At 35.1% G+C, this 22,024-nt stretch overlaps 1 protein-coding gene across 1 annotated transcript in view; it reads left to right on the forward strand.

Moving 5' to 3' along the window:
- Positions 1–22,024, forward strand: part of DHX15 (DEAH-box helicase 15) — a 54,598-nt gene that overhangs the window by 24,940 nt on the left and 7,634 nt on the right. Inside the window, exons 4-11 of the mRNA XM_024573944.3 lie at positions 1,299–1,458; positions 2,945–3,163; positions 7,816–7,983; positions 14,765–14,851; positions 15,864–16,013; positions 16,400–16,508; positions 16,993–17,184; positions 20,033–20,155. Coding sequence (XP_024429712.1) covers positions 1,299–1,458; positions 2,945–3,163; positions 7,816–7,983; positions 14,765–14,851; positions 15,864–16,013; positions 16,400–16,508; positions 16,993–17,184; positions 20,033–20,155 — 1,208 coding nt within the window. The remainder of the gene's footprint in view (positions 1–1,298; positions 1,459–2,944; positions 3,164–7,815; positions 7,984–14,764; positions 14,852–15,863; positions 16,014–16,399; positions 16,509–16,992; positions 17,185–20,032; positions 20,156–22,024) is intronic.

Here is a 22,024-nt window from a genome sequence, read left to right on the forward strand (position 1 = left end):
ATGTACAAAAGGTTTGCCTGTCTCCTGTCAGTATTAACTAACATCTAAAGGCAGGAGAAATTACCAAATGTCCTCAAATAGATCAAAGACATTTCAAAGCTGCTAGAGGCTATAATGTAGCTGATTCATACACTGTGCTACACTATCGTTAAGGCATTGAGTCATAGTTTAATTGACACATTTTTTTATTTCATGGTCTTAATATAAAACAGTCTTGCAGATAATGCTGTTCTATTCCAGAAATGTGTTCAGGTGAAATAGAGGATTTATTTCTCTCGTGCACTGTCAGTTTTCTGAACTTAACTGCTCCAACAGATGGCATCAGCTAAAAATATCAATTGGTCCATGAAAGATTAGGTTAGACTAATTTGTGAAAAATAAGAGCCAGAATAGTGAAGTCATAAATGATGACCTCAGATTTGATACTGCTTTTAAATCTGTAAATAAAATCATGGATTTAATGGAATGAGCTGTGACATCAGTATTTGCTGGCAGACTTTGTTTTGTCCAGGTGCCAGACTAAGGATAATTGTTCTGTATTAGTGACAGTAATAGCCAGAATGAACGGACAGGAAATGGCTGACCCCTATAACCATTCTGCAAACCACCTTTCAACAGGTGCCTGGATTCCGTATTATCCAGCTTCCCTTGAGTTTCCCTCTCTTGGGTTCATTGATCTAGCTGCTGTCTTATGGCTTTTCTCTTGATACATTTGTATCAGCATTTCTTTTTTTACTAATGTTGCTCCTCATTTCATTGATGTATTTGTGTGTGTGTGCTTCTTTATGATCATTTCATTGAATTGGGTGGGGCAGGGAAAGTGAGATAAACTCACCGGCTGTCTTAGCCGTTTTGAACCAGGAACCTGTTGTAGCTCAAGTCAAGAATTATTAAGGCTTTAAAAAAATGCATGTTTGCATTCGGTAACATTTTAGTGATGTGATGTTATAAAGCAACTTAAAATGGTTTCTTTGTTTTTACGGGTTGATTATTTGTATGTGTTGAATTTTGCTTTGGCATTTGTGTGAAACCATGTGATCACTATATTTTGTATCAGATTTTTCTTGATACATTTTAATATTGCAATCATACTTGACTAGATTTGATAATGTATAGTGTGTTTGATATATACTCTAAAGTTTAATTTTGCAAATGATTATGAAACAGCACATTTGTTTGGGCAGCTTTGGGGCAAATTTTGAGTTATCTGATGTTTTGCATTTCATTTTTGTGTCATGAAATTTAGTTTTACAATTCTCTAAAAGAAACTTGACCAACACATTTTTTGTGAATTACAGGTACATGACTGATGGGATGTTACTTCGTGAAGCCATGAATGATCCCCTCCTGGAGCGTTATGGTGTAATAATTCTTGATGAGGCTCATGAAAGGACATTGGCTACAGATATTCTCATGGGTGTTCTGAAGGAAGTTGTAAGACAGAGATCAGATTTAAAGGTGAGGTAGTTTCTTTCACTTATTTCATTCATAAAACATTTGTACATATAAAAAACAGAGAACACATACTGGTCACTAATCAACTATTTTAAAAAATCAACTGTAAGAGAAGCAGCCAGTAAGTTACCTGCATTAGTGTTTTCCTTCCTAATCTGTTCTGCTGTGTCTTTTAGACTTGATTTATACTGTGGCTTTGAGTACTGTATTCTTAAGCCAGATCTTTTCCATTTCTCACACATTTAGTAGGTTTGTAGCCCTTCTGTTCACCCTACCCTATATTAAGTACAGGGATCTCTAATGGTCAAATCCTTGTCCTTGTCCCAACATAAATACACCCATTATAATTCATAATGCTGGCCAGTGGGAATGGCTATACCAAGAACAATCCACTTCTTAGAAATACATTTATTTATCCTAATTTCTTTTTCCTTTTTCTGTCATACCAGTTGGCTAGTATAACTTAAAACTGACTAATCTGACTTTTTTTTGATGTCTAAGCAAGTATTTATAAAAACTAAATTACACTTTTGAAGAGCTGAGTAATTATTAATTAAGCTTTATGAGCTATTTAAGTTTTAGGGGAAAAGTCAAAGTAGAAATTAAGGACTCTAGTAGAGTGTTTTGTTGGGGTAGCCTTCTATTTAAATTTTTTTTTTAGGCTTTTCATTTCTTTTTTTTTTAAGATAGTATTTATTTTTAGAGATAGGGAAAGGGAAGGAGAGAGGGAGAGAAACATCAGTGTGTGGTTACCTCTTGCATGCCCCCTCTACTGGGGACCTGGCCTGCAACCCAGGCATGTGCCCTGGCTGGGAATTGAACCGGTGACCCTTTGGTTTGCAGGCCAGCACTCAATCCACTGAGCTACACCAGCCAGGGCTAGTTAAGTAAATTGTTAATGGGTTAGATAATGTACGATTTACATAGAGGGAGGGTAATTGCACAATCATGCATCCCTGCACTTGAACAACCTTTTGTAGTTGTGGCTTTTTAAAAAAGGAAACTTAATTTTTTTTTTTCTCCAGGAATCTTTCTAAAGAAGTCATGTTTATTAAAGGTGATTTGGAAGAAGGGAGAAAGTTCATATCAGTGTCATTGATTCTTTTTGTTTTTCCCCATGTGCAGTGTTCGTGTGTGCATGTTTTAGTAATGGAGCAGTAATCATGATGCATATTAATGCTGTCTTTTACCAATCCCTTTTACATAATATATAATTTTATAAACTTTGGTTTCTAAGGTATTTCATGAAGTTAAAATTGTACTCTTTGATGTCAGGTTTATTTCTAATTTTGTTAAATGTAAATAACTTACTGTCACTCAGTCTTTCTGTATTTGCTTTTTAATCACAATTTATTAGTGAGACTTGTAGACTTTTTATAACTGATATGTATCAGTTATATATATTAACAGTAAATATTACTTGTTTTTTCATAAAGACTACTTAATCCTTAAAGGCAACCTCATATAATATAATTTTTTCCTCCCCCAGGTTATAGTTATGAGTGCCACTCTAGATGCAGGAAAATTCCAGATTTATTTTGATAACTGTCCTCTCTTAACTATTCCTGGACGTACACATCCTGTTGAGATTTTTTATACTCCTGAACCAGAAAGAGATTACCTTGAAGCAGCAATTAGAACAGTGATCCAAATTCATATGTGTGAAGAAGAGGAGGGAGATCTTCTACTTTTCTTAACTGGTCAAGAGGTATCGTCATTATTTGCTTCACTATTTAGCTGTTGGTGTATTATTTCTATGTGTAACAACTTTAAACTTAAGAACTTTACATATATTAACCATTTTTTTAATCCCAACATTCAAAGTTTTTCTTCAACCTGATTGTACTTATATTTCAAATAATATAAACCTTATTATCCATGTACTCTCAGAATACCTATTTATACCAGTAGTGTTTGTGTTCTAGTTAATTACCCTAAGAATGTTAAATGCTTTTTGGAATTTCAAATTTAGCAGTTTAGTTTCTATTTGGGAGAGGCTTGGGTGGTCAGTAGTGTGTGGTAATTTGCAGTTTTGCTGAGATACGAAGTTGAATCACAGCTGCTGTGAAATAAGGTTATCGTAGTTACTAAGCTTGTGAGTGAGCTCGGGTAACTCTGGTACCCATCCATCATCAGCAAATGTTTGTGTTTTGCTTTTCTCTTCTTTCACATGCTCAGTGAGGATTGGAAGGAATTACTGAAATTCCTTAGTTTAGAAATTAAGATACAAATTTTATTCTCAGGTGCAGCAAACTCATTTTTTCAAACATATTTCCGGTAAGATGTTTATAGGTATGCTGTGAAATTCTTAAGTGGCTACACAAGATGAGGAAAAGCTATCTGGATAAAAGTTTTTATTAAGCCTTCTAAGAAAGGTTTTTCTTAGAGCTTGTCATTTGCTCTAATAGGTTTTGTGAATTTTCTAGAAGGTGCTTTTCAAACTGATGTGCATAGAGATCACTTAGAAATCTTGTACATTCTGATTCAAAGGTCAGGGGTGGTCTAGATTACGTATTCTTAATGATAACTAACAAGGCTCAAGAGCGAGCAGTGCTGCTGTTCCCTTAGAACTGTCTTCATTTCCGGAAATGTTCTTATCTGTAATGTTCAGTAGGCCACCAGTGACATATGGCTTTGAGTATTTGAAATGTGGCTGGTGAGAGGAGTGACTAAGCTTTAATTTTAGAGAATTTTAGTTAATTTAAATAGCTACATGTGCTGCCCACCTTCCTGTTTCTTTTTGTATGGTCACTAGTTAATACTTGCTTTTACATTTTTAAAAGTTTATAAATTAAAGAATATGCAGTATGGGTGCTATATGAATGCAGAGTCTGAAATATTTGGTCCCTTTACAGTGAAAGATCTGACTGACCCCAGCTCCAGAACATGTTTTCTCAAGTGTGGTCAGTGGATTGCCTTCCTAGGGGAGAAGAGCTTGCAAAAACAAAGCAGGTTCTTGACCCTGTTCTAGACTTGCTGAAACATGTGAAATTTCAGGGAGAAATATAGAAGTCTCCATCTTCACAAGCTCCTCAGGCCATTTTTATATTTTCTTAGGTTTAAAGTTCTCTGCTCCAGAGGAATGTTTTAGTGCCTGTGGTACATTACTGCCGCCAACCTGAACAATGTTATGGGAAATTACTGTAGTTATTTATATCAAGGTCTGCTGTGTTATCACCTGCCTCCATGAGAATGTGAACTCTTATTTTGTGGTCAGATTCTACAGGGATGCTTGGTGTATAATGTTTGAGTGATTTTTTTGGTCCATTTCTTCATTTTGTACTCCATTGGCTAAAGTTTGTTTTAGAGCAAGGTTTTCACCCTCAACACTATTTATGCTGTGGGCCAGTTAATTCTTTGTTGTGGGGCGCTCTGCGCGTAGTAGGGTGTTTACATCTCTGGCTTTTACCCATTAGATGTAGTAACACTCCCTCCCCTGGTGGTTACAATCAAAAATGTCTATGGACATGGTCGGATGTCCCCTGGGGGGTTCAAATCATTCTCAGGAAAGAATGAATCATATAATACTTACTCTTTTGGGAAATAAGATGTGTTGCAAGTTCCGTTTTACAGATAAACCTCTGTTGATACTAGTCTTTTCTATGCATTTTGAGTGACAGAATTTTTGTGTATTGTGTAAGCAAGAGTGCTAAATGCTTTTCTGGTGGCATGCAAACCATATTTATCCTGTAATGCAGTGTTCAGGTATTCATTTTATCCTTTTGTGTCTGGTCTTTATGGTTTCTCACTTGCTTCAGAAAGCATAGTGTATTTCTAAATGACTATTTAAAATAGTATTTTCAGATAACCAAGCATATTAGAGTTCTATCAGAAATATTGGGTGTCCTCATAGTGAGGACCTGAAAGGCTTTCGTATGAGTTGGTATTTCGGCCACTTTCATTTAGCTAGGGAAGGGAAGGGAGGAAGCCCCGTGGTTTTTCATACATGTGCTGTAGGGGGGTATAACATGTCTTTCAGTAAAGTGTCGTGGTAATTGTGAGTTAGATTTATAAGTGTCTGGATAGGTTTTTGAGTTCTTTTTAGGTGTCTAGTCTTGAATTTGAAGATCTTAGGGGAGGAGGGTAGCGGAGGACCTAATGTACTTTGTTTCATTGATTGTGTGTAGTAGCATAGATTTAGAGATAGGTAAAATAATTACTGTTTCTCGTGTCTTTGACCTTTTGTTATTTTTTCTTAGTTAAATGGCAGATTCTGGGAATTCATTGCTCATAAATTGAATAGCATCCATAAAATTTAGTTACCTCATGAAATTTTAAGACCACATAATTATCACCATTTTGACCACTTAATAGTGCCTCTTTAGTCATCTGACTTAATTTGGGAGAGACCAGTTTTAATTGGGGAAAGGTTGGGAAAGATTGGAATTCTGTAATTTTTTTATGTTTTATGCTAATGCTTAAAATCTGGACTTACGAGGCCCTTGGGGGGGGGGGCTACAATACTAAATTGGATAAGAATGTAATTGAAACAATCAGTTGTAAATGCACAGTTGAAGATGTTGAAACCCTTCATTCTTTAAGCAGCATTGTTTTATCTTTAATTTTGTTGAGTAGAATGTCTTTTCCACATATAGAGACTTCAGATTATTTAAATCAGTGGGGTCCAAATTAATTTACTAACACACATGATACTTTTGGAACTGCAAGTTCCAAACCAGAAACTCCCCAAATTTCTGAATTCTCAGTATTGCGGAATACTGAGCAAGATGGTTGCTTTATGCTAATGACAGTATGTGAGTTCTGTGGTCTTCTGAACTGTGACAACTTTGTGGAAGTTGGGTAAACTGTTGGGGGACATTTTGTTGCAGAGTTTTAAAACAGTCATTAGAATCTTTTTTATATAGAAATGTAAGTGGTGTTTAGAGATGTTTTTATATTCTGTGAAATGATTTCGTTTTAGCTTGACATGCTTAGCAGATTGAATAGTCTAGTCCCAAGTAAAGTTGAATTATCTTGTTAAAATTCTGGAATCTGCAAATTAAGTGCCCCAGTGTATACTTTGGGGCACTTAATTTTTTAACACTGTATGTGAAATCTGGGTGCTCAGTGACTTCCAAACATTTTCTCGCCAGTTACATGCTTAAATTAATAAAATTGTGAATGTTCTGAATATTGGCAGCCATTTTCCTTTTATTTTAGAAAATCCAGTGTTGCATTTTTTTATTTTGAAGATATTTAATTTTGTATTTGCATATTATCAGTAGGGGGCATTCTAATATAGATAGAACATTTGAAAGCAGTTTTTTTCAAAAACCTGATACACATGTTTTATCCATATTTTTCAGTGAATAACATATATATGTATTTTTTTAAGAAAGTTTGGGTCTCAAAGGAAACTATTACCATCGAATCTTTAATAGTAATTTTCTGTGTCATAATTTTCGAGACCATACCTGTTTAAGAAAACTAGTATGTTTGATATATTAAATGACCAAAAAAAAATTGTTTCATTTTCCAGAAACTTTGCATTCTTGAACACACAAAAAAATGTTGTACTTTGATTTAAAATAATTTCAAGGAAAATTCTAGTTTGAAATAAAAATATGGAATAAGGTTTTTCTTTTTATTAAAAAATTGTCTTCTGAATCAAAGAATTTTTTGATAAGGATAGCTGATGGTTGGGTCCTTCACTGGACAGATTGCCAAGTTATTTATTTAATGTATTTCTGAGTTTAACTGAATTAATGCTTCAGTGAAATTTAAAATACATCTCCGTCCTGATTGTTTTCGTCCCTTTGCCACTTGCTGGAGCCTCTATCTACTTACTACCTCTCTGAGTATTCATTGTGTATCCTCTCTTTAAACCTGGATTTGAATGCAAATGTATTGAAATAGTTTTCTGTGGTAGGGAACTATTTGATGGTGCTCTAAGGTATTTGGGTAGTTCTTAAATATGTTGATACTGTAAAGGTATTTGTTCTCATTAGGAACAATGAAGCAAATCTTCTTATAATTGCATTGGTGATAACAGGATATTAAAGCCTAATTGCCTTCTTTAAAAATCTAGCACATCATTTTCTTTTAGATTGTGAAAATTGAAAAGGTTATGACTGTAGTTAAATATTCCTGGGTGAAATACTCAAGTTAGTACAGTTTGTTGATAATTAATTAGGACATCGAATTCTAAGAAGAGTGGTATAGAATGCCAGTAAGGCAGTTGTGTGTTTGACTACAAAAGTCAAAGTGTTAAAATTATTTTGGAAATCCTAATGAAATTTGCTAAATTAATTTTGATTACTAATTTGAAAATACGTCACATAGGACTAGGATTATGATAAATACTTGAAATGTTTCAGTGTGTATTCATTGTGTTTTCAGACTCAGACTTTTATTTTGTAGGAAATTGATGAAGCCTGTAAAAGAATAAAACGTGAGGTTGATGATTTGGGCCCCGAAGTTGGTGACATTAAAATCATTCCATTGTACTCTACACTCCCACCTCAGCAGCAGCAACGCATTTTTGAACCTCCACCTCCAAAAAAACAGAATGGAGCAATTGGAAGAAAGGTAGCATAGAAATGTTCTCTATAAATATTTTATGTTTACTTGAAGAATTGTCTTTAGATATCAAACTATATTGAATTACAAAGGACTAAGTAATGGGTGATTATGATTGGATTGTACAGTACAAAATAATCTGTATTTCAAAAGTAAATAGAGAAAGCCCTAGCCAGTGCGGCTCAGTTGGTTGAAGTGTAGTCCCATGAACTGAAAGGTCTCAGGTTCCATTCCCAGTCAGGACAAGCCTAAGTTTGGTCCCAGGTCGTGGTGCTTAAGAGAGGCAGCCGCTTCCGTGTTTCTCTCACACATCAGTGTTTCCCCTACAACTCGCCCTTCAATCTATAAGCACGTGCTCTGGTGAGGATTTTTTTTTAAGTAAATAGAAAAAAATGTAGCTGGATGCAGTTTTATATATCTTTTGACTGTAGATAAAGCAGATACTACTTTCCACCTCTTAGCAAGAAGTGTCCCCCCTTGGCAAAGGGAAGTTTAGGTAGGGTGAGTTAAGAGGAATATGGCCAAGTGCTGTCTTTCTCCCCATTAAATCACATGGCAAAAAAGCAGTGCCTTGGCTTCTGCTTAGAATTTCCTTCAGGGTCTAACCAATTGTCGTGCCCATAGGTATGAAATGTTGACAGCACCGATTGCTAATAACAGTAGCACAAATTACACTGCATAAATATGTGAGTTTCTTGAGGTCAGGAACTGTGGGTCTTTTTGGTGTGGATGCGTGCCCGGCACAGGGAGGGAGCGTGGGTTTTCCAAGCCTGTTTCTGGGTGCTTTGTTAGGGATGGGAAAGGGATCTGAGTTCTAGTTTGAAACAGTATAGCCATACTTTCATTTTTTAAATAGGTGGGGGTTCTAACAGATTCTTGGAAAATAAGATTGTAGTGTTTGAAAATGATTGAAAACCACTAGAAGAACCGGGTTGACTTTTTTAAAGCCTAGTCATCGATTAAGTTATATAATAAGCAGCATGTGACTTTTAGTAAGACCCTTAAATCTCTGGTTTTAAAGTTTTCATTTTTTAAAGTTGGTATCATTACCTTCATCATCTTGGCAGATGATTGTCAAGGATTGAGCTTGGTGTATACAGGTGCCTACTTATCAAGAACAAACTAGGTCCTCCTAGTATCCAGTTATTTGTGTAGCTTATTTCTTGAGCTTATTTGTGTAGAAAACATCCTACTTGAAATATTACTCATTTGTAATATACTTGTCAGTCAAATTTGGAATCTGTTGCTATTCAAGATTGCCTGATCCACAGCTTGCTACATTTTTAAAATCTTTATGCTAATATTTTCAGTGATTATTGAAAGATTACAAATTAATAAAGATATACAACTATATCATAGCTAATTCTTTAACATGGCTGTGTAAAAGTAAAATGAACCAGAAACTCTTTTTCAAATTGACTTCACTAAATGGATATGCAACACCAGCCTAGTGGAATATAAATTAACAAGAAATTGATGGGGAGGGAACCCAGTGTTTGAGTTTTTCATAGATCAGCAAGAGTAGTGAATGACGTAAAAAAAAAATAGTCTGATCCTAGTTTCATTATTTTGAACTTTCCAGTTATTGTCATAGTGTTCTATAGAACATGTTAAAAGTATTTTTCTTTTTTTTACTTTATGTGCGACCTGAAGTTTTAAGGGATATGTTTAGTATACAGTTTTCAGGTTGATTTGTTGACTGAAAAGTGCTAATTCTCCGAAGTTTTTAGCTTGATTCTGTATCAACAGATGTAAGTAGACATTTCTGTAGGAAAGAGATGTTAATGCACCCTCCATGCAGAGGATTTACTTTTTCAGGAAATGTGTGCATTTGATGTATCTGCATTTGTATTAGTTTTCCAATCATGTTTTTATTTGTCATTGTGTAATACTGCCATACAGCAAGATTTACTGTTTTGTCTTTTTATGTATTTACATTTTTTGAGTTACTTTGAGAAGTATGGATCCACACTTACTAATCTAATTTTACATGTGAGCCTTTCTTTGTACTGTTAATTGAGGTGCCAGTTCGGTATATGATACATTTTGTAGAATTTACAATTTAAACGCATGGAGTAGAATTGGTTCTTTTTTTTTTTTTTTTAAACGCTTTTTGTTTTCTAGTAAACCCTAAGAATACTGAGGAATATTTTTCACTGAAGACAGATTCTTCATCCACTAGTTGAAATATAGATGGTGGGGAAGCACTGGAGTACCCAAGGCTTGGGTTTACCTTTGCTTTGAGTTCAGAATCAAAGCTAAGGGCCATCATGTCACTTCATCGTTCATTGATCATGCTGCATTCAGCTAGAGTACCAGGACCTCTTCCTGGAAGGTCATGTTATCTCTTGGCACAAGTCAGCTTCATCTTAGAGGCGAAGAAGAGCACTGTCATAGCCTCCCTGGATGCTAGAGAGGGAGGGAGGACTTCCTCGGCAATTTCCTCGGCAAAGTAAGAATGATACATCATTCTTACTTTGAGGGAAAACACTTTGAAGCCCATATTTGAAAGACAAATTGAAAATTACTATAGAAGGCTGGTTCATAAAGGAAGATGTTCTCACAACATCATAAATTTTTGATGCTGAGTAGCTGTCTGGAAGGAGGTAGGAGTGCCAGTTGAGAACTTGAGATAGCACACTGGTCAAGCACCGACTGGCATGCCAGATGAGCAGGTGACTGTGAGACCCAGGGCCTGGTTGGCCCAGTTAGAAAGGAGAAAGGATTGGGAGGACTGTGGGGAAGGAGAGAAAGATAAGAGTCAAGGCTCACACAGATTCTATGAGGGAAAGTGGGTGGATATCAGAATAGGAAAAACCTATTTTTGACAAATGCTACAGGTTAGATAACATCCTGTCTACCTTATAAAACAAAGGGCTAGAGAGAGGCCAATGCTTGATTCTCTGTCATAAATTTATTAATTAAACATCACTTTGTCAGTTATTAGAATGATGCTTTCATTCCAGAGTGTTAACTGTCACTGATGGATGTTCACAATTTAGGTTAGAACGTGTAGGGATTTACTTTCTGCTTTTAGTTGTGTGAAACAGTACAATCTGAATTTTTTGTCGTTAAATTGCTTATGAACTTTTTCTGATACAAGGATAATAGAGTAGACTATAATAAATATTGAAAGGTTTGGAACAAAGAATATTTAATACAGTATTTAAAATTCGACCAAAATAATTGTAATTCTGTATTACTTTATATTTGGTGGGTACCTTTTGTAAAACAGTGCCTTGTTTGTTATTCCTCATTGTATCTATGCAAAATAAAGTTTATAATTTGTGGTAAAACTAACAAAAGAAGCTTTTTAGCATTAAATTTTTATTTTTCTTTATTTTTTTAAAGATTTTATTTATTTATTTTTAAAGAGAGGGTAAGGGAGGGAGAAAGAGAGGGAGAGAAACATTGATCAGTTGCCTCTCTCATGCTCCAGCTAGGGTCCCAGCCTGCAAAACCCAGGCATGTGCTCTGACTGGGAATGGAACTTATCTTACAGTCGGCTAATGAACATTTCTCAGAGCATACGTTGTTCAATAAAAAAGAGAAATGGCCTTGAGGAGATGGTTCTATAATTGTCAAGACTGTGAATGATCCACCTTCTGAATATAACTTGGTTGCAGTGCTGCTGGGACGTTTACAAAAAATGATACACTGAGTTGGAGACAGCCCCACTCCCCGGAGTTCTCAGGGTTTTAAAAATCCAAACTAGTTTAACTTAACTGTGCTAATGTGTCCAAATACAATTCAAGTGGAGCGACTTGAGTGTGCTGAGTTCTACTACTTTGAAGTGGAATTGTTGAAACAAATCAAAGTGGATCCCATTAGAAGCCATAGCACACAGGTGGCAAACACAAGGCCCGAGGGCTGAATCCGGCCCTCCACCTTGTTTCATCTGGCCCAGCACCTTGTTTCTACTCGGTGGCAGCCTGAGCTCCTTGCCCCTAGTTAGGGAGTAGTATCAGTTATACAGTCCTAAAATTCCATTCTGCCCTTTGAAGGCAATAGTAAGGCTGAAGTGGCCCCTGGTGAAATGAGTTTGACACCCTTGGCATAGCATTAGGAGGGGGTGTATCTGGGTGAAAGTTTACTCTTAGCACATTTAATATATCAAAAGATAAAATTGGCAATACTGTCAAACTTTTGTTGTAGGGTTTATTCTGTATTTAGGATTATTTACCTGAAATAGCTACTTGGTAATGAGGTGTGAACACTTAGTGCCAAGTTACAATCTAGAAAGCTTGCACGATTTATTTATGTATTCCTATCAGCCATTATGTGTAAGTCCCTTGATGGATTTAGGGTTACTTTGTGTTCTGACCAGTTTCTGATTAGGTCATGTGCCAGAATATACTCCTAGGGCTTGCGTGGCACGCACGTGCGTGCTGCCCCCCCCCCCCCCCCCTTCAGGGCAGCTGGATAACGTTTGTCATCTCATTTACCTGTGTGTTCTTAGGCATTATGTACATGCTTATGTTTCATTTCACCTTAGTATTACGGTAGAGTCACTAGAAGTAGTTCCCTCAAAGTCGTACAGTTTGTTATGTGAATTTTCCTTTTTCTTTGTCCCAAAACCTACCTTCCGTAGTTTTAGAACCCTGCCCCTTTTTAAATGGTGGTAGGTACTGTAGTAATTGTCAAATCAGTATGGTAAATATATCATACTCAAAAACTTTTTTATTACCTTAATAATTTTTTTATTACCTTAAAGCTTTTAATCAATTTAATTTTAGTCTTTGAGAAAAACTCAAATATCATACTTCTCTAAGGACATTTTTAACATTTCATATTTTAAAGTGTGACTTTTGGGTGACAGAAGACTTGTCAGTGACAGGGGGGCTTGCCCAGTTGGCATAATCACCTGATTTTAAACACGTCTGGAATTACACGTTCATGCCACCTCATAAGTAGTTTATAAACACAAAGAAAACACATGCGTATCAAGTAATTATTCTGTGGAGAGAAATTAACTTACTTTTAAATAACTACAGAGTTGATCACATCAAAAATACTTATCACATTGAATATATTCTGTTCTACAAGAAATATATGTAATGTATTTTTTAAAAAGTAATTTCCATTACTGTCCTAAAGATCTATTGAGAACCATCAGTTTTTACTCCAGAATTCCAGAAAACAGAAGCCCTCTTGTATAATCACAAGCATCTAGTAGGTTCTGTATAGTTTATAATTCCACATTCATTGCCTAAATTTGTTTTTTACAACCCTGTGTTAGTCAGAATAATAAGTAAAAGTTACAAAATTGAAGCTTGGTGGTGTTAAAACCTTTCCACTGTTAACTACTTAAGCTTGATTCCTGGCTCTGCCACCTAAATTGCTAAATTTATTGTTTTTCTGCTAGAACACACTGACTTTTTAGAAGAATATTTAAACTCAGGTTAGAGTTATTCACATTCATCTGTCAACTTTATATACCTTGTACCTGTTTCCTTCAGTTCTAGTTATTAAACATGTCATCTAAATGTCTCAAAAAATGAATTTTAGTAACATTAACCACCTCTGGATTCTTACCCATTTTATAATTATCAGTCTTTTCAACTGAATAATGCAAGAAGGAAACATTTTGGTTTTAGACATGTAAATGATTCTAAAATAACACCCTGTTAGTGATTCTTCAGTAAGTTTTTAAATCTTCCATGATTTCCTGGCAGTATGAGTCCTTTTGTTTCTTATATGTGGCTTTCTTGCCTGTGATGTCCGTGTTCAAGCTGAACCTGATCTTGCTAGTGCTCTTCCCTTCTCTCCTGTGGGTTGATCCCACCTTGCCTTCACTCTCTCTTCTAAATGCCGTTTTCTCAGTAAGCTTTTCGTGTCTTCGCTGTGGAAGTAAAGCCTTTTTAAATCTCATGTGGCATCTTTGGTATCATTTAAACTTTCTACCCATGTCTAATCTTCCTTTACACACTGTAAAAGCTGTAAGAGCACACTCCGTATCAGATTTATCTTCTGTGTCAAATGCTTGCATATACAGGCATCTCCCAGTTAATGATAGTAATCTGTTCCTGAAAATCAGATGATCTGGGTAAAAAATGCTAATGAGGATCCTGTTTTTCCCATTGTTTAAAAAAGGAAAAGTTATGTAACATGTTATTCAAAAGTTTCTAATCAGTTTCCCAAAACATGTAAAATAATAATAAAACACATAAAAAGCAAGCTATAGTAGTATGTGAACATTATTCTGTCAATAAAAAAGTTCGACAGATTCTTCATAATTGCTTTGTGTGCAGTGACATGTTACATGTCATCCTCCTCGAGATTTTTATACTTTACCAAACATCTATATTCGATTGTCATGTCTTCCTGTTCTTGGATTATAATTTGAGATTCCCCTGCACCCCAACCATGTGTTGTTTTGTTTAATATATTGAGTTCAGATTTGGTGATAGAAAATTTTCCATTGAAAACACTGAAAGATGTGAATGTGTGGAGTTGGGTGTTAAACAAGGAGTGTTCTGTCAGTGAGGTACTCTGTAAGGTAAGCTTATATTGCTTTATTGATATTTTTCTTTTTATACTGTCCTCTTCGAGTAATCAAAATGGACTAGCTTTTATTGAAAAAGGAAGTTGCTATGATGAGGTAAATGAAATATTGAATTCTTAAATATTAGTTTTTTTTTATAGTATTGGCCATTGAAGATCAAGCCTTATTTCAGGTTAATTTACTGGATTGAAATTCAGTATTAGTGAAAGTTAATAGTTAATCTTTCTGTCATTTGGATTTTACTTGACTTACAATACAATTTTTATACTGTTTATTTCTAAACAGGTAGTTGTGTCAACTAACATTGCAGAGACATCTTTGACAATAGACGGTGTGGTATTTGTGATTGATCCTGGATTTGCAAAACAAAAGGTACATATTTTAATATGATAGTCATGTAATTTATAAATTAGTGTTAGTTTAACAGTAGTTACCACCTACTCGTTTATTGGCTGAAATTTAATCTTTATAATTACTTTTCTATTTATCATTTTTAGACCTTTGCAGTATGAACCCTTTGTGTTCTAGCTGGCTCGCACAAATTAAACCCATGTTTAATGTTTAATCTTTGGCTTTTTTTTCTTTATCTCTTTTTAAGCTTGTATTTTCTTTGTTTTTATATAATAATGGTGAGTGTTTTGGTTTGTATGTTTATTTAAGGAATATGGGCATAGTAATAACAGTATAGGACTACCATCCCTGCAGATCAGTTACTTATGCAACTACATTAGAGTTTTTAGTATGTGATACTTACAGTCCACTATTTGAGAAAAGGCATTATGTTAACCTCGAGCCTAACTGTACTGAATAGCAAGCACTTTTGCCAAATGAGGTGACTACTCAGTAAATACTGTATGCTTTATTATTCAGAGATCTTAGATTATATTTTGTAGGTATGATTGAGAGAATTTGTGTACATAGTATTCATGTTTTTGATGGAAAACTTTCCTTTTAAACTGAAAGCATGTAACTGACTTCTTCTGGACCAAGTTTAAAATATTTTTCTTGAGGCCCACTGAACATCAGGTGTTGGAATTAACAGGTTCTTTTCAGGCAAAAGCCTTCAGCACTATATTCACTGTATAAAATTGTATGGTAAAAGTGGTAGAACTGAAATTATTTTAAATTAGAAAGAGTAAAGATTATCTGTGTGTTAAATAAGAGCTTTTCCATGTTAGCTTGAGTCTTTCATAATGATGGGCTCAGAACATCTGGAAAAAAATTAAGGCTTAGAATGACAGATTCTGTTTCTGTGGTAATGTAATTTGTGGTCATCAATACTGTGTTTATTTGGGGATTAACGGTGGGCTTTGGGTACTTTTGGTAAATCACAGTTTTGTGTTTACTTAAAGAAAAAATCACTATGTTATTTTCACTTTAATAGGTGTACAATCCTCGAATCAGAGTTGAGTCCCTTTTGGTGACAGCTATTAGTAAAGCTTCAGCCCAACAAAGGGCTGGTCGAGCTGGGCGTACCAGACCTGGGAAATGCTTCAGACTTTACACGGAGAAAGCTTATAAAACAGAAATGCAGGTAAGGGATTACTGTATTTTTCCTGTGTATTTGGAAGGTTAAACTGAATTTGGTACCAGAAGAAAATTGCTTTATTTATTTCATAATGCTTTTTGGTACCATAAACCGCTTAGTTTTTTTCCTGAGTCAGATTGTGGTGTAATCTACCAGTGCAGTTTGAAGTTGAGGGGACAGCGGCAGTACCACTTAGAACTCTATGAAGATGGTTCACAGAAGGTGTTTGATTCCTTTCAAGTCTGCTCTACAAGTATTTTTCTCATTTGAGTCAGTGGTGTAGAAGTAATGCCAAAGTAACTAGCTAAGGAGGCAGAGAACCAGATAATATTTTGTTTCCTGGAGCAAGAGGATTAAGGAATATTTAACAGAACATTTTTGTTTTTTGCTAGGATAACACCTATCCTGAGATTTTGCGTTCTAATTTAGGATCAGTTGTGTTACAGTTGAAGAAACTTGGTATTGATGATTTGGTGCATTTTGATTTTATGGATCCACCAGGTATGAATTCTCAGCATATTTCATCAAACCTTTTAACCAAAATTGGCTGTCTTTCTCTGTATCCTATTTAGTACATGTATAAAAACATTTTACTTTTTTCTTCCAGTAAGCATCAAAATAAGTCCTGTGTGTTAGCATTAAAACTAGGAGAGTGTCAGTTACGTGCATCAAAATTTTCCCCTTCAGAATAACTAAATTTTTCTGGGAATTAATGAAAATATGAGGAATTTGAGGGGGAAAATGTTAGCTGAACACATTGTTGAATTAACAGTTACGAAGATGACCATTTTAACTACTACACAGGAAATTTTTGTAATTCTGTATGATTCATTGTTTGCTGGATCTCTAATTGAATTTGGTGACAATTTGAGTTTCAGTTTGGTTCACTATAGACTGAAGAACAAGGTCTCTTATAATAGTTTGTATTGTGTCTCATTTTTGCTTGTTGGAGGCAGCTTGTCTAATAGATTGCCTTTCCCCCTAGCTCCTGAAACTCTGATGAGAGCCCTAGAACTTTTGAATTATCTGGCTGCTCTAAATGATGATGGAGATCTGACTGAATTGGGATCCATGATGGCAGAGTTTCCTCTAGATCCACAGCTCGCTAAAATGGTTATTGCAAGTTGTGACTACAACTGTTCTAATGAGGTCCTATCTATTACTGCTATGTTGTCAGGTAATAGAGGGAAAAGAACTAAAAAAAACCCAGCTCTTCAAAGTTTGGGTGGACTTCGCTTTTGGTTTTGCTTTTTAATATTTAGTATGATAGTAGATTTTATAGCTGGTTTTAAGGAACTCATTTTGTTTCCTAAATATCTTGTAAATAGCTTCATAATGACATAGTATTTAGAAAAGTAAAATCCGTCATTGTGCACAAAATATAGTAAGAACATTGGCTTTCTTCAGTGCAAATAAAAATTGAAATAAGAAAAAATAAGTCTGAACACAGCTGTAACTGTGGTTTTGGCCGGCCCGTCAGTTTTGCGGTGTATTACTGACAGTACAAGAAAAACTTTGTTCTGGCACTTCGCACTGTTAGGTCAGCATGAGATAAACCCCAAATGTCATTTAAAGTAGGCTTTTTCTACGCATGTAAATATGTTCTAGTGGCAGTCAGAGATGAATTTCAAGCTTAGTATCAAATAGAAGTAGCAATATATAATTTAGGCTTAAAATCTAACCTGATAATTCTTCTACCATGGAAGACAGACGCTTGATAAGAGAAACACACATAAGAGAAAATTGCTAACATTGAAAATTGGAAATTAAGCTGAATAAGTAGTGCTGTTTAGTAGCAGTAAAACTTAATCTACAAATGAAGTAGTAACTTGGAAATTACATTTTCCAAAAAGAAATATTGTTAACATACAAAAATGTATGCTGATTCTTTTAGCGAAACAGAAGTTTTTATTGACCATTGAAGTACTCTATAATACTAGTCTTAGTACTGGGGAGAATTTGCCTTTCAGTCGCAGAATGGTTTATCAGTCTTAATTATAACTTAATGCCTCAAATAATTCAAAATCTTATGGAATCAAACAAATTGAAAGTTTTCTAAATAAAAAAATTTTGGCCTAGTTTAGATGTATGGTATATGTTTTAATGGTGTGATTTTTTTTTTTTTTTTAATCTAAGAAGTAGCTAAAATGTTTTTTTTGCAGAGTTATGACTGATCAGACTCAGAGCAGATGGGCAGGGCAGTGTATCGAATCATTTTAATTAAATTGTAGTTTCACTTGCGGAGGTGGTGGTAGGTTGTTGTCTGCCTTTCTTATATGTTGTTTGTTAGATTCTCCCAGTGTGCTTATGTCAAGATTTTAGTTTTTAGAGAAAGTATAGGGCAATAGTTAACAGATTATACGTGTGTTTATTTGTTACCTACCCAGTTTTTATTTTTCCTAGTTCTCTTGTCAGGCATACAATTACCATTGTTTGAGAATATTAGTCCCTTAAAAAATTGGTCATTGTGATGCAGTTGAAATCTTCCAGAACTACGTGTCTTATTTGTAATAGGAGTTCTGAAAACAGGGTTTACTGGTCATCATCTTCAGCATGTTAATGGAGTAAATATTTATGTGCAGCAGTTACTAAGCATGGCATTTGTGGGGGGAAATGTCGATAGGTGAGGGAGAAGTCATGGAACAAAAAGATTGCTGTGATTGGAATGTTTTCCACTTAAATAGTTTGTGATTTATAGTGTAAATCAGAGGTCACATGGAGTGCTACTTATTCCCACTAACTGGTAGCTAGTTCACATTAACTTCCACAACTATGAGAGGTTTCTGTACTTCAATGAAATTACCTTGCTTCAGTTACATTAAGCAAGACTTAATATTTACTGTGATCATGTGTCATTGTCTCTCTCTGGCTTCTTTGGCATCTTTTTAAAGGGGAAACTGTATGGGAAAGAGTAATTTGATTCTGTATATGATTTCATTGTCGATTATTCCCATTATTTTCTACCTGAACTGATAATTTATGATTTTTTGAATTGCAAGGTTTTAACAGCTTTAAAATGTGTTGACAAAGTCCCAAGCTGTTAAGTATTTTTATTTTCATATTGCTTTTATGACTATGGAATTGCTAAAAGTGAATTAAGGAAAGTTGTATTTCAAAAAATGTAGTGCACGCTTTGTAACAACTTAAAGTTTATGTGAATTAATATTGAGGCTCTAAACAAATACTGTAGTTAAATATTTTTATGACCCTTGAAATAATAACTGTTTCAGACTAATTGTCAACTTTTTAAATACTGGATTTTGCTTTTATATTGAGGTTTTGATTTTAATAACAGGTTTTTTTTTTAAACTTGGGACTTTATTTACTAATCTTTTTATTAAAATGCTGGAAAACTGGGCTGAATAGCCTCAGCCTTTATGAATTTTCTTAACTCAGAGGCGGTTTAACCTTCCACCACTACTGCTATCATCAAAACCCAAGATTTCATGATATTTTTTATGTTTGCATATGCTTCTGCTCACCGGTGCTAATAGTGATACCCACCAGTTGGTAATAGCCACAGCACTAGGGAAAAAATTACAATAGAAATGTGGCAGTAGACTGGTTGGAAAGTTGTTTTGAGCCCTGCAGTGGGCAGGTGTAGTTTCATAACTTTCATAGCCATTCAGTGGATTTAGTGGATGGCCTTTTGAAAAATTGCATATAGCTAACAGGCTATTGACACCATAATTCTGGTTATTGGTAGAGCTATCAGCACTGGTTTTTGAAATAAGTTGAGCTTTCTAGTATCTTGATGGCCTTCAGAATAGCTGTTTCGATGCCTACTTTCAGATCTAGTTAAAATAATCAGGTATTGTGTAGCTTTGAAACCCTCTTGTCTTACAGATGTGGTTAGGTGTTGATGTACCAAATCAAGGTAGTAAACAGTCCAAGATGCAGTTGGAGGCCATCCTGCCCTGCCCTATGCTCTGTGAACTGACCTAGCTAGGCCTTGTTCCTCTATCTGTGAATGCGTGACTCATCGATATGGGCGTTTGTGTTGGGCCCATACCAACCTTGTTTAGTCCCACAGTGTTTTGTTCGCCCCACGGAGGCCAAGAAAGCCGCGGATGAGGCCAAGATGAGATTTGCCCACATAGATGGAGATCATCTGACACTGCTGAATGTCTACCATGCTTTTAAACAAAGTAAGTGTGAAGAAACAGATTGATGGCATTCTTTTGTCTAAATGTCACATGCATATATTTATCTTTATCTCACTTTCATTTATTTGTGACTTTACACTAGAAAGCCAGGAGGTCTTTTTAGAAAAAACTCCTGACTAGCATTTAAGATAGAAATTGATGATCTTTTTTTTTTTTTTTTTTAAGTTTTGCCTTTATAATAGAGAGAGGGCACCAATTATAGAAAGCTGGAAAATACAGGGTGATAGAAATGAAATACTTGTCCCTCCCTGGTCTGGTAGCTCAGTTGGTTAAGTGTTACACGATACACCAGGGTTGCAAGTTTGATCTCTGGTCAGGGCACATAGAAGAATCAACCAATGAATGCATAAATAAATAAATGGAACAGCTAAATTGACCTCTCCCCTGCTCTTGCTCTCCTCCCCCCCCCCCCCCCCATTTTAGGCTCTCTCTTCCTCTTCCTCTAAAATCAGTAAATGAAAAAAGAAATTTTAATGAAATACTTATATAAAATTTTACTCTCAAATACAGATTTTTATATATTTCCTTCTGTTTGTATCTGCACATTTTATATTTTTTGTGTGAATAGTTTTGTATCACTTACAGGATCTTTAATATTTCTACTAATAAGTAGCTTTTACATAATTACTAACAAAATAGAAAAGTGGGCAACAAATATAAATGACTGTTACTTAGTCAGGCTATAAGTGGTCTGTAAATTCCCAAGAGGGGCAAAGCCCACCTTTTCAAGAAATACATTGTTATTGAGAATTACCATTTTCTTACCTGTATAATTGAACAGTCATAGAACAGAGGTGGGCATATAAATTGTTGCCTTTGTGAAAAGCAGTGGAATTTATGCTATCAAGAACCTTACATACACACCTTTAGACCCAGAAATTATCTTACAGTATTTTGTGGACACAGATATGATTAAGGATTTTCATATGATTAAGAATTATTTTTGATGGTTTTTTTTTTAAAGGGAAACTACCTAAATACTACCAGTAGAAAGATGATTCGGTGATTTATGCTACAGCTACATGATATTCTAGCTTCAAATCATGTTTTCATCAAAATTTAATGACAAAAGCATTTTTCAGTTATTTGAAATTAAGGAAACAGTAATAATCAAGTTCTCACTAGATGCTGTTGGTGAAATGCACCATTTATAAAATTAAGAGAGAGGAAAACTTAAGAGGAAAAATGAAAAAATACATATAACGGTTTCTGAAAGTGTTTGATTTCCACATATCGGTAGGCTAACCTGTTGGATGGATGATAGTAGAGTCAAAGACAGCCCCGCATTATCGCCCTCGCCAGAAATGTGGGGTTCTCACTCACTCTTAAGTTTGTGGTTCTGCTAGTAAGCTTTTGAATTTATAACATTGGTGTTCACGTTTTACACCTTTTGGTTTATTTGTAACTCATTTCTCTTGTCTCATAACAATTCTACTTAGACTTCCAAAATAGTCTGTTGACTTTGACATGTCTCTATAGGAGTGGTGGTGACTTGGTTCATCTCAGGGTCCACCCAAAAAGTGCTAGAGGGCCAATGTGTGGAACACAGAGCATAGCAGCCAAGGTATTGCACACCTGTATACTATCTGTGAATCCTAGTCTGAGATAAATAGAATCAATGATACCAGGTGAGAAAAGGTGTGGGACCCTTCTCTGCCAAAGTGTAAGAAAGTTGGGGCAGATAAGGGGGGGGTAAATGAAAAGTGATTGAGAATCCAAGAGATGAAGGTCAGTACATAGTTTGCTTCAGAACATTTATTTTATCCCTCTTATGCCTCAGGTATTGGAAATGCATAATATTAAAGACTGACCTTGGTAGCATAGGACAGTTTGGGAAATCTGTTCCTGTTG

This window comes from Desmodus rotundus, chromosome 4, assembly GCF_022682495.2.
Source record: "Desmodus rotundus isolate HL8 chromosome 4, HLdesRot8A.1, whole genome shotgun sequence".
NCBI classification, from domain to species: domain Eukaryota; kingdom Metazoa; phylum Chordata; class Mammalia; order Chiroptera; family Phyllostomidae; genus Desmodus; species Desmodus rotundus.